Raw genomic sequence first — 13,060 nt, 5'->3', positions numbered from 1 at the left:
TAGTTTTTAACAGGATTTAACCCTGAAATACTTTCAACTTCGAAAATATTTAGTTTATTTTTCCGGGTTGGTCAGACTTAAAATTGGAAAACGTTTTTAAGTTATGTTTCAAAATTGAATGATTAGTTAAGTGATAAAAAAGACTATTAGTTGCTCTTTTTATTGTTTATTTTTCATTGTCTTAGTGCACTGTTATTTGAGGAATACTTAAAAATAAATTAAGAAAGTTTATCAACTTAAAAAAATCAAATTTGTTTACTATTGAAGAGACCTAGAGACTGGAAGAGATGAAAGAGAAGAATTCCATGTTCTTGGAAGGCAGAAGGGGTTTTGATTTTCTTTTTATTTTATTTTATTTTGAGGGTTGGACTGGAACTTTGCATTTTGAAGAGAAGTTTAATCGTGAAAAAAACATATTATGACTGAAAATTATATGCTTAAAGGAACTTTTTTTGGATTAAAAATCACTTAAAACATTTAATCATTAAAAATTAAAAACCAATTTAAATATCTTTTACCTAGGAATGTAATAGTGATCCCAATCTGCATAACATGAATCATCGGGATCACATCTATTATGGTTTCTTTCAAATAAAAATATCGGAGTACAAGTTCAGGTCAGCATGATAATATACTGGCGGGATAGGACGGGTTTGAATATAGAGGTGAAAAATTCGTCTAAATTTAACTCGATACATTAAATATTGTAAATTTAAATTAAAAATATAAAATATAAATACTTTGAAGTTAAAAATCATAACCTTAATTTTTTTAGTTTCACTCATTCTTCAAGACTCAAAATGCACCAGAGTCATCCTCATCTGCTTCCTCTTCTTCAACAACCACCACTACTATCATTTCCACCTTTGACAGTCGCCACCATCATCAATGCCAGGAGTGTAGTGGTCCAACGGAAAAGAAGCTTGGATGCTGAAGTTTTTGCTGCACTGATCTCTCTTGGAGTTTCTTTGGGCAAAGGAAAAGATAGGATTTCCTCATGTTTGTTCCTTTTTTTTCTATACATATATACACACGTGTGTGTGTGTGTGTGTGTGTATCTTATTTGTTAAAAAAACACCCAAAAAATTATACATTCTCTCCCTCTCTCAGTTGGTTCAAGATTATGGCTTTCTTTTTCTAGTGTTAAAAAAGTTGAACAAAACATGAAAATTGAGGGAGAGAAGGTTGGATATGACTACTAGTTTGGATTTCTTAAGTTGTATATTTGGGTTAGATATAAAATTCGTGGGAACCCAATTTGTTGCAATCCCCACCTTTATATCTTCTACGCCAACTACTTAGCAATTAATTAATTTGCATTTGCTATCTTGTTTGATTTTTGCTCATACAACAATAAAACAAGAAACCTGAAATGTTAATGTTTAACATTCACACTAATTAATTGTCTTGTCTTGTCATTGATTTGGGATCTTGAGTTGAACATTCATAGATTGTGTGTTAATAATATTATTTATTGGATTCTATAGACAACTGTGCTTATGATGTAAATCGTTTATCTCCTTAAAAAGTTTTATAATAATAATAATAATTAAATAAATAAATTAAAAAAAAAAAAAACTCAAAAGAGGGGACAAATATTCAAAGGAAAGGACACACAAATTGAAAGGGGAAGAAGTTTACATCTCTGTCTCACCCATAACTCCACTAAGCAAAGTTATTAAAAACTAAAATGGAAGTGATAGATATCAGACAGCTGCATTCAACCTTTTGCTTACATGGCCTCAAGTTATCCCCATCAATCCTATAAAATTTATATATGTTCAAATTTTATTAGAATTAATATAGTTACAATATAATTTTATTTATATTTTTAATTAAATTAGTTACATATGATATTTAAACAAAATTTTACGGACAAAAAATAAATATTTAGTTTATATTAAATATATCTTAATAATTTCAATAAAACCATATTATTCTTAATTCTTTGACTATGTTTAGATAAATTTTTTATAAAAAAAATTATGTATAATTCTTTAGCAAAAAATGATATATAATTCGTTCAATTAAAAAATATGTATAAATTTAGTTAGAATTATAACACTATATATGGAATCTAATTTGAAATTAGAATAATAAATTTAAAACTATCATAAAATTTTTTATTATTATCTGGTTAAAACAAAATTAAATTTATGACTAAAGTTTAATTCCTCTTTTTTTTTTTTTTTTTTAAATTCTATTTCTCTTACTTCTTTCCCACCTGCCACGACTTTGCTTTCTCACTTCTTTGGCCACTACGAACCGTAAGGTTTCAGGTTTGGCCTTTGGTGAAACGACGTTGTTGCGCTAATCTAATGAAACGACGTTGTTTTGTTTTCCCTTAGGTTCGAAATCTGGACCCCTAAACGGCGTAGTTTTGAATTTTCAAATTGCTAGGCTTGGGTACTCCTTGGGCCGGGCCTCATTGGGTTTCCTTCTGGGCTGAGACTGGATTTAGATTAAATAACGTCCCAATGTTTAAATTTCATCGCTTTTTCTCTCTCCCTTTGTTTTTTTGTTTTTATAACTTTTTTCTCTTTTTTTTTTCTTCACCATAAATTTTTTTTTTAAAAAAATAGAATAAAATGAAAAGATAAAATAAATAAAAAATAATGTAAGATAATAATAATAGTAATAATGGCAGCAACTTACCAAATTAATCTATGAAATTTGAAACTTATTATAATTTTGATTCATAATGTTTTTTCATTATAATTGGTTGTTGAAAGTTTTTTATTTGTCTTAAACATTTAGTTTATTTATATTCTTTAATGCAAATCTTGAAATTATTTATTTTAAACAAATTAGATTCTTGTCTATAATATTTTAAGTAAATAATTCAGACTATTTTTTGTCTTAATCTTATTTAGTTTAGACTAAACAATATATTTATTTATTTATTTAAGTTTTTTGTTTAAATCGAGAAATTAATAATTATATTTAATATCAAAATTGTTCGTCATGCATTTTAGAGAGAAGTTGGAAGAAGAACAAGAATTTCAAAGAAGTAGAATAGAGATAGTGTAAAGTAGAAATTTTTTATTCATAGAATTATGTACTTGTCAATCTGTAAGTTTACTTGTCCACACTGAATCAAGATTCCTCTACTACTTCATTTTGCAATGCTTGATAACAAAATAACATAAACAAACTTTGAACTCCTAATTTTTATTTAATTTCAAATATTCAATAATCTACAACAAATACGATTTTATGATTTCTATTAACTAAATTTACTAAGTTAGATTTTTCATTTATACTTATCAAAGAAGGATCAAAAAGCATAATTAGAAAATGGAAATATTTTCTATTTTTAAATTTAAAAATATTGATAATAATATTATTACCGTTTCATTATTAACTTATATATATAGCTTTGTGAATAATAAATATATATATATATATATATATATATATAAGCCCAGGAAATAAAAAATAAAGAACTCAAACCAAGAATTGTAAGTTGTTGGTATTTAAGTATTAAGAATTCAAATCAATGTGTGCAAATCTTGTTAGATTTAAAATGTCAAAAAAATATGGTAATTTAATTTATGAAAACCATTATTTATAACAATTAAAAAAAATTCAAAAGTCCTCATTTTTTTGGGTTTAGAAAAAGGAGTTAATTGCTCGAAAAAATATATATATTTAAAAAAAAAAAAAAAAGAAGAAGAAAAAACTAACGTTGTCAGTATATCCACTAATCATTTTTAGCACATGATTTTTTGTCTGGAATATGCCAATGTTACTGTTGAGAGTAACAGAGAAATCTCTCTTTCCTCACTTCCTCTCTCTTGCCCCCTCTGCCCCTTTTCTCTGTTTCAAACTACCCGACTGCCCTTTTTTGATCACTTTCCCTCTTTCTCAAGCAGCCCCTCCATCCGAGTCTCTCTCACCAAAATCCCTTTTGACTAAAATTTCACGACTGGGTTTCCTTGATATTCATTTCATCTTGTATTATCACTCGCTTTTTGGTGCATTTGATGAACGAAATTAACTTGTTTTGAGGTGTTGTTTGTTGTTTTGAGCTCTGGTATGGTGATTTGATCACTAGTTGTTTTTTGGGATGGGTTTGGGTCCGGGTATTGTAAAGGTGGCGGAGAATTGGAAACCGAAGAAAGGAAGGAAGAAGAAAGATGGAGCTGAGGAAGAAGAAAGTGGATGTTGGGTCAAATTAATGTTCGTTGGTGGCTGCATCCCGTCGAGATCAAAAGTTGATAGCTCCATGAGTGGCGCAACCACCCATCATTGTGGTACTCTTTTTCTTCTTCTTCTCTCTATCTCTCTGCAAAGATTGACTATGTTCATAAGTACAAAAGATGCCTTTCTTTGGAAGAGCAGAAACCATCCGCTGAAAAAATTCTTCAAATCATTGTTGTATCTGTGTGCTTTATCTATAAGAAAATTATCAACTTTTGGGGTGAAGGGACTGTTTGGTTTCTTTCTATTATTGTTGGGCCGAATTTTTTTAGGGTGACGACTTTGTTGAAGCTTCGATTTTTCCTTCTGAGATCGTCTGGGGTGCTCCCCAGCTGAGAATTTCCTTCTTAACTTGCAAAAAGAAAAAAAAGAAACTTCCGAAGAGAAGCAAGTCGGTTGTCTTTATTTTTGGATATATGAAGAACGTCATGTGTCTAAATAAGTGGTTTAATCATTCATTACCATCAGGAATTTGATTATGTCGTTTCAGGCAGATGGGATAAATTATTTGAGGTAGGTAATATGGCTCATTTTAGTTAAAAAGCAATTAAAGAAAAAAGAACATGGTGCCTTTAAGGAAAACTTCCATTTATTGACTAATCACCAACCATTTTGGTGATCATATCTAGAAAGTTTGTTCTGCAGTGCGAAACATATTCATATTAAGGGTTTCTAATGATTACCTGGTTTCTGCATTTGTTACGATTCCTATCATGGTTTCTCATATTTCTGTCTTTTAATCTTTTTATTCTATACATTAGCAGAAGGTAAAAATGGAAATGAGAAAAGAAGAGATCAACCTGTTGTTCCGGTGTCTACCACAACCACCAGCAATGCAGAAAGTACTTCGTCCACACCTAAATTCAGCGAGGAACTGAGGGTCTCTTCTCAACTTCGGAAGTTCACTTTTGTTGATCTTAAGTTAGCTACTAGGAATTTCCGACCTGAGAGTCTTCTTGGCGAGGGTGGGTTTGGTTGTGTTTTCAAAGGATGGATTGAAGAGAATGGAACTGCACCTGTGAAACCTGGTACAGGGCTGACTGTGGCAGTAAAAACCTTGAACCATGATGGACTCCAGGGTCATAAAGAGTGGCTTGTATGGATCCTTATTCATCTACTCTCTTTCATTTAAGTTCTACATATAGACTAAAAGTATATGCTTCTTCTTGCATTTCTTTTCCAGTTGGTGATCCTCATGATTTTCATTATATGTCAGGCTGAAGTTAATTTCCTTGGTAACCTTCTTCACCCCAATTTAGTTAAATTGGTGGGTTATTGCATTGAAGATGATCAAAGGCTGCTGGTATATGAGTTTATGCCTCGAGGAAGTTTGGAGAACCACCTCTTCAGAAGTATGTAACTGATATTTAATTAATTTGCACAGACGCAATTCTTCATGAATATTCCTTGTAAGCTGTAAATTGCTTGGTTCAACCTTATGCCATGGTCAGTTACATTTGTAGGCTTAGTGGCATTTGGGGTGCTTCTTAAATGCTCTCAACGCATGAATCCAAAATTCAAGCAGCCACGTGTTCTTAGGTTAAGCAGTGGTTCTTAATGTTTCACTAGAGTGCTCAGGGGAAAACACTAGATATTCAAAATTAGGTATGGAATAAATGAATGCTTGTATTGCAACTTCGCCTATCATTCTTTTCGTTTGGGTTAGGTTTGTTTCTATATTTATGGGGTTTGGTTTAGTCAAATGATAAAACCATGTGTAGGATTCAGGATTGAACGTTAATTGAAGATATTTTTGGATAACTAAGTGCAACAGTTAAGAGGTGTTCAAATAGTTATTGTTGGATATCAATTAATTGATTAGTAGTTCTTCTGTCTGGCATTTCCACACGCATGTCTACGTGTCAAGTGGAGTCTACTAAGCCAACTAGGCAAAAAATGCCTATGGCACTGAAATTGTCCTCAAAAGTTAAGAGGGAAATCTTATTTTGCTACCTGGCAAATTAAATATAATTTATGGAAAAGTTCCCTGTATATGAGAAGATTGAAGCAAAGTCTGTTCCTTCATCCAGTATTGCAAAATTGCCAGCTTCCTAAGGCTGCTCTGTCAGTGGTAAGTTTGCAATGAACTTACCACCTTTAGCTTGAGAGAGGATATCCTCATTGTTGGCTTTAAAGGTCTTTTATGACAATTAACTACAGTTGAAAAATAATGAAGTTGGTTAATTTGGTTTTTATGTATCATTGGAAGGATATTAAAAGCAAATTTGTTCCACCCGGAGTAGGATAATTTTCTTGTGTACTTCGGGCTGCTATGCCTTTTGTTGTGTTAATCAATGTGTAGCACTAACTATATAGGTGGAGCAAAATAAATTTTATCTTTGTTTAACTTACGCCATTACAATTTATTTGTTTTGGTCTCTGTTATGCATGTTCAAAGTAACAGATCTGTTCAGACATTTTCTTGCTCTATTTTGTTCTCTTTCTCAAATCTTATGTGCATTATCTCCTTAATGTCTTTAGTTCTACTAGCAATTGTTGATATGAAATTTTTGGACAAAATGAATTTACTGTGGCTTTGTAACTGTTGCTTACATGGAAAGGTTTTGGTAGTTTTTCCTTTTTTAATGTTATGGTAGTATCTTGTTTGAAAAAACTGCTGTTATTGTGTTATTATGTAAACATTTACATCTGTGATTGCGCTCTTACATCGGCACATATTATTTTGCTATGCATCTCTATAACAAATTTAATGTTCCCTGGTAATGACCATGTTATGTGCAGAAGGGTCCTTGCCTCTTCCTTGGTCTATTAGAATGAAAATTGCACTTGGTGCTGCAAAGGGTCTTGCCTTTCTACATGAAGAAGCTGAAAAGCCAGTCATATATCGTGATTTTAAAACATCAAATATTTTATTAGATGCGGTGCGTAGTTAAGACTTGTTAAATTAAAGTGTCTGGTGTAATCATCAATTTCTTAGTAAAAACAAATGCTCATTTCAGGATTATAATGCAAAACTCTCTGATTTTGGGCTTGCAAAAGATGCTCCTGAGGAAGGTAAAACTCATGTATCTACTCGAGTCATGGGAACATACGGCTATGCTGCTCCAGAATATGTGATGACTGGTGCGTGGCTTTTCTGTTCTTTGTTTGAACCTAAACTTTATTGAGCTGCTTGAATAAATACGTTCTTTTCCAATCTCTAGTATTTTGATGGGTAGCTAGATTCTTCACTGGTCTGCTTCAAAAAAGTCCGTAAATGATCACTTTCTGACATTATGATAGTATAATAGGTTTGAAGAAAGCAGGTCTTTATGTTTGATACAGTTTATAAGGACCCTCTCTTTCTTTTGCGGACTTTCTTCTTTGACAATAATGTCATATATGTACAACTTGCTGCATGTGCAAACAAGCCAGACATGCTGCATTACCTCATGACTAATGAAATGTTTAGTTCAAATTGCTCTCACTTGATATGTTTCTTGTCACTTCTATAGATATCCTTCCATTTTAAGTCGTGGCTACAAAGAAATGGCAACTTTCTCCGGAACTACATACTTTTTTGTGATATGAATTGTGATTGTGCAATGATGTACCATTGAATCACAAACTGTTTTTTCTTTTATTAGACTAATACAGTTCTCTCTTATTTAGGACATTTGACATCAAAGAGTGACGTCTACAGCTTCGGAGTGGTTTTACTGGAAATGCTGACTGGTCGAAGGTCCATGGACAAGAACCGACCAAATGGAGAGCACAACCTGGTTGAATGGGCAAGACCACATCTATTGGACAAGAGAAGGTTCTACCGGTTATTGGATCCTCGCCTTGAAGGTCACTTCTCAATTGGAGGTGCTCAAAAGGCCACCCAGCTTGCTGCTCAATGTCTTAGTCGTGACCCCAAAGCTAGACCACGAATGAGTGAAGTTGTTGAAACTCTAAAGCCTCTTCCAAACCTTAAGGATATGGCCAGCTCCTCATATTTCTTCCAAACCATGCAAGCTGATCGTTCCAGGTCCAGCACTTTTTCTAAAAATGGTGTTAGAACTCAGGCAGGATTCACAGCAAGGAATGGGCAACCATTAAGGAGTTTATCCAGTCCCAAGGGTCCTCAAGCTTCACCATATCACAACAAAAACCCATCTCCAAAGCCTAATGGCAAAGAATCATAACATGAAGTGCTTTATCTTTCAATGTTAGATTTGGTTCTCTTGCATAATGGCTTCCTCATATAACATTATCAACAACAATAAGTTGTTGGTTCGTGATTGCTTTGGCATGGGTTGCTTTTGTTCTGATATCGGTTCATCAGTAAGTTGACTGAACTAGCCTCCACCTTATCTGATGTGCTGCCCCATGGTTAAGTGAATCGAAGGAAGACCATCTGACCTTTTAGTTGTTTCATCACCATTGTATATGATATTTGAGACATTAATATCTAGAGGACGGAGAGCTGAAGTGTTGAAAAGGAAGTTGAAGTTTATGTTTGATGCAATGATGGCGGGGAAATATGAAGCTGCAATAGATCAATATCGTGTAGCCGGGATCTGCATTTGTGGAGGTCTGAAAGTGGAGCTATAAGGCATCGTTTGATGTAGTTTCTTGCTTGTTCTGAAATGTGGTCACTAATATATGTATGCTTTTTACCCTCTTCCCTCTTTTTATTTCTTTTCATGTCTCTCATTGTTTTCGTACAAATGGATTCAGTTTCTCTGTAGGTAAAAGATTGATCAAGAATGTAAAAAAAAAATTCCCAAGAAAAAGAAGGTTGTTGTAGCTTATTTATCTGCTATGTTATGTTTCTCATGATCTCCATTAAACCTATTGAGCTGGTCTGGCTGAATTCTTTTTGTCCCTCCAAATGGAAAATGACATGTTCTGGCTTCAGTGAACTATAATTTCTCCTAAATTATTTTAAAATAAATATTTTTTTCATTCAATATGAATATTAGTTTTTAAATTATCATTATTTAGATGCAAACTAAATATTATTTTAATAATTTATAATAAATATAAATTATAAACATATTTATATGTAAAGTTGACAATGTATTTTTTGAAGCTCCTAATGGTTTATATATTAAATATTTATTAATAACATACAAATAATTCTAGTAAATACAAACCTATATAATGAAACATTTTGTTAATTATTTTACCAGTTAACTGAAACTAGAAAATTAAGAATTTATTAAAATTACAATAATACCCGGATTAAAAAATAGTGTTTCAAAATTATTTTTGATAAAGTGTCAAGCCACTAAATTTTAGTGGGGCCCGTCAAAAAGTGATCAAGCCAGGATGAGCCGGGACATTAGAAAAATATATTTTGCTTAAAATAAAAATGGAGATGCGGGGTATCGATCCCCGTGCCTCTCGCATGCTAAGCGAGCGCTCTACCATCTGAGCTACATCCCCATTTGCGTTTTTGCTGTTAAATTATTAATATAAATCTTGCGAACACTGGTCCCTAGTGGTAGTACGATCTCGTGAACCCACCCCTTATTTTGAACTTGTTAAGCACCTTATGAAGATTAGCCAAGTGATTTTTCCCCTTTTTTTTTTTTGATCGCTTCTACTCGTGTGTATTTATCTTATTTTTTCTATTTGTTGTGTTTTTTAATAGATCTAGTATGTCAGTATAAATGATTTTTTTTTTTGTAAAAAAATATTTTAGATTGAAGTTCTGAAAGTTAAACACTTAAATCTTCTCAATGAATTTTTTTGTTTCACTGTCGAGATATTTACTGTAATTTTTTAAATTTGTATAAGTTCATACGTTGTTAGTAAAAATTTTGAATTTTGGTGAACAATAAAGTAACGAGGTTGAACAAGATTGATATCGAATATATTTGATTTTTTTAAATTCATATCTTATTATTTATGTATGGTATTAGAAAAAAAATTTTACTTTAAAAATTATATAAAGAGAATTGTACATAATAAAATAATAATTAAATATAAAGGATGCTATGTCAAAAATAAAGATGGACATGCCTTATAGTAATAGTTGGCAATATTTTGTATAATGTACTAAACAAATGGATTTCCTTTATAAATATTTTTTCCTTATAATTATAATACTGAATTCACGTAATTCTTCAACAATTTTATGAGTAATGGTATTGCTTTTTTATTTAGATAAAATATTTTAAAATATTAAGATTTAACTTTTTAAGTATTAGAATTAAAATTATATTTAAGATTGTTTAAAAAAATGTGTTTACAGCATAATATATATTATTATTATTTAAAAATAAACAATTTTTATGTACTTAGATAAAGTGTTTGATTATAAACAATAAGCTATTAACTTTTCTTTAAAAAATTAATAAAATTGTATATTTATTATAAATGTTCTATAATTTATATTTATAGTATTAGTACTAATTTTATTAATTTAGTTTTTTTAAAAATAATTTATACATTACATTTCAAATTCAACTTGTGATTTTGAATTTTAAAAAATTGAACTTTACTTTTCGGCAACTTGAATTTCAACATTTTTCTATGGATGGAGGTATAAAAATCTATGGGAGATGTAGAGGAGAAAGCTATGCTTTGGTATCCTATTCCTATATTATCGAGGGGGTCGCCTTTATTTATTATATAGAGAGCGAGAGAGACGAAAAATTTGGATAAAGAAAAAAATGGGAGGAATTCTGTCGGCCGTGTTGGGAGGAAATGAGGTTTTGTCGTCGCCGGCATCATCAGAGTCTTGGAGAATCAAGACTTTCAACTCAGCTGTTGAGTGGAAAAGCTTCTTTGATACTTTTGAAGCCAATAAGCTGGTACTTATCTCTCTCTTTATGTAATATTTTCTGGATCTATAATTCTGCGTTTATGTTCACTTTCACTTATGCTTTCTGGTAATTTTGTTGGGTTCGCTTTTTGATGGGTTGTTGATGATGCCGACGACGAAATGAATGAAGATGGTGATAGATTTCTCCGCCAAATGGTGCGGGCCGTGCAGGATGATGGAGCCGATATTTGGAAGATTGACTATGGATTATCCAGAGGTTGAATTTGTGAAGATTGATGTCGATGAATTGCCTGTATGTGTCTCTATTAATCTTCCTCTTTCTTTCCCTTTTCCAGAATAACTCAATTTTTTTTTTCGTAATTGTTGGAAGGGTATGTTTGAGTCTCTGGTTTTTTTTTTTTTTTTTATATATTTTTTTTAAGGCAAAGTTTGATTTTCTTTGTTTCTTGGTTTGTTGTTGTTGGGTTTTTGTAGAGTGTGGCCCAGGAATACGGGATTCAGGGTATGCCGACGTTTGTATTGGTGAAGGATAGAACTGTAAAGCACACGGTGACTGGGGCCAAGGAAAAAGAGCTCAAGGAAAAGATAAAATCATTTCGTTAAAAGGTAATCTTCATATAACACTTATATATTTGTCATTTGTATCACTGGTAATTTTAATCGACGCAATTATCTTCTAGAATTTTGGGGTTGTATCAAATGAAACATTAGTTAAGGGGAACTGTAAACAGACATTTTTTTTTTCCTTTATAAAGATAAATGGGTAAGTTTAAGTTTGTCTTCTTCTTCATCAAACATCAAGACCCTTTTCCTTCACTTGTTTTTCTTGATAATACTCTTGGGCAGTTGATACATGTGAGACCAGCTAGTGGAAAATTAGACCCACTATTCTCAAACAGGTTTGAAATTTGGGATTGCGGACCCATCCGTGCAAACTCTATAGTTAATCATCTTCGTGGATCATGTATGAACGTGGAATAATCTTGGTGTTAGGATGAGTTTTCCACAGATGGGCATCGGTGGATACCAAATTAACAGTTTAGGAAAAAGGTTTTGATGTTTTGATGAAGAAGACATTGTAAAACTACCAACTTATCTTTGGAGAAAAAATCTGTTGAAGATTACTAATTCTGTTAACTAATGTGCTAAGTTACAATGATAAAATACAGAAGCTAATTGGTTTGATTAAAATGTTAGAGAGTGATTTGATATAAATGGCAAAATATAGTGTGTTTTATGATGATCACTATGTTTTTTAAGTCTGAAGTGAAATCATGTTAGCCAAAAAGCGCATGTGAATAAAGAAAGCTTGAAGCTTTCAGCATGGAAAAGCTACCTTGTCTGTTGTGTGAAGTTTGTGTTTAGCTGTGAGTTGATGATAATTTATTATTGATAAGTACGAGTCACCTTTTATTTCAAAAAAGAAATATTTTAGAGCCATCATAACTTTTTTCTAAGATTAGCAGTCACCGCAACTTGAATGTTTATGACAGAGATTCTTATTGTTATTATCCACGTACTATGCATCTATTGTTTAGGTATTTTGTTCAAGCCATTTGAGTAGAGCCATTCTTTTGTTAAATGAGAGATCAAGGGTTTAAAATTTCACATCATCTATGGATTGAATCATTAGGCTTTGGAAGTTTTAGGCTCCAAAATCATGTCTACAGGAGTTAATCCATTAGGTTTGCACTTTATTTTTCTTTGCAGATTTTTCCATATGATAATTTATTCTATTGGACATATACCATTTGTGAAAGCAAATGGCAACAAAAAAACATTACCTGTTTCTGTGGAAGCAACACAGTACTGCACAGAGAGCGGGAGCAAAATTGCAATGAAGATATAGACTAAATTAAGAAATGGAAATATCTGAGGATAAATTATTACACAAATTGAGAGGTGATTGACATTATACATTATAGATTTTTACTGGTATTTACAGTAATATTATGCCTTTTGCAAGCCAAAATAGACCGCTTTCTTCTTCAGATAGTGTATGTTCGCTGGATTCATCAATGTCAAGCCCCTTCATCCTCACTATTGATTTAACATGCCCTTTCAATGCATGCTAGCTCCCTGAGTCTGCATGAAACACCAGTAAGAGCAGTTGTAAGGTTGGTGCTAATTTATGTC

The 13,060-nt window shown here is 31.9% G+C and overlaps 2 protein-coding genes and 1 non-coding gene across 5 annotated transcripts; 2 read left to right on the top strand and 1 right to left on the bottom strand.

Annotated features, from left to right (window-relative positions):
* Positions 1-3,808: 3,808 nt before the first annotated feature.
* LOC110820119 (serine/threonine-protein kinase PBL34-like) lies at positions 3,809-8,953 on the top strand. 3 transcript variants are annotated; one of them, XM_022049514.2, is made up of 6 exons: positions 3,809-4,256; positions 4,965-5,299; positions 5,420-5,555; positions 6,946-7,085; positions 7,164-7,287; positions 7,816-8,953. In XM_022049514.2, the coding sequence occupies exons 1-6, from the start codon at positions 4,070-4,072 to the stop codon at positions 8,331-8,333; spliced, it is 1,440 nt and encodes a 479-aa protein (XP_021905206.2). In that variant the 5' UTR covers positions 3,809-4,069; the 3' UTR covers positions 8,334-8,953. The 3 variants fall into 3 exon arrangements, with proteins under 3 accessions (XP_021905206.2, XP_021905209.2, XP_021905210.2); XM_022049517.2 differs by having other exon boundaries at positions 3,811-4,256; positions 6,949-7,085; XM_022049518.2 differs by having other exon boundaries at positions 3,815-4,256; positions 4,968-5,299; positions 6,949-7,085.
* A 553-nt stretch (positions 8,954-9,506) lies between these two features.
* TRNAA-AGC (transfer RNA alanine (anticodon AGC)) lies at positions 9,507-9,579 on the bottom strand. Its single transcript has one exon. It is a non-coding gene; the product is annotated as a tRNA-Ala (tRNA).
* A 1,130-nt stretch (positions 9,580-10,709) lies between these two features.
* Positions 10,710-12,364, top strand: TRX2 (thioredoxin 2). Its single transcript, XM_022049705.2, has 3 exons — positions 10,710-10,952; positions 11,094-11,216; positions 11,399-12,364. Exons 1-3 carry the CDS (start codon positions 10,812-10,814, stop codon positions 11,525-11,527), a joined length of 393 nt encoding a protein of 130 aa, XP_021905397.1. The 5' UTR covers positions 10,710-10,811; the 3' UTR covers positions 11,528-12,364.
* The last annotated feature ends 696 nt before the right edge of the window (positions 12,365-13,060 follow it).

Source organism: Carica papaya, chromosome 1 (assembly GCF_054855325.1).
Source record: "Carica papaya isolate Zhongbai chromosome 1, ASM5485532v1, whole genome shotgun sequence".
Lineage (NCBI taxonomy): Eukaryota > Viridiplantae > Streptophyta > Magnoliopsida > Brassicales > Caricaceae > Carica > Carica papaya.
The sequence above is the reverse complement of the archived record's forward strand: the minus strand, read 5'-3'. Positions and strand labels throughout refer to the sequence as shown.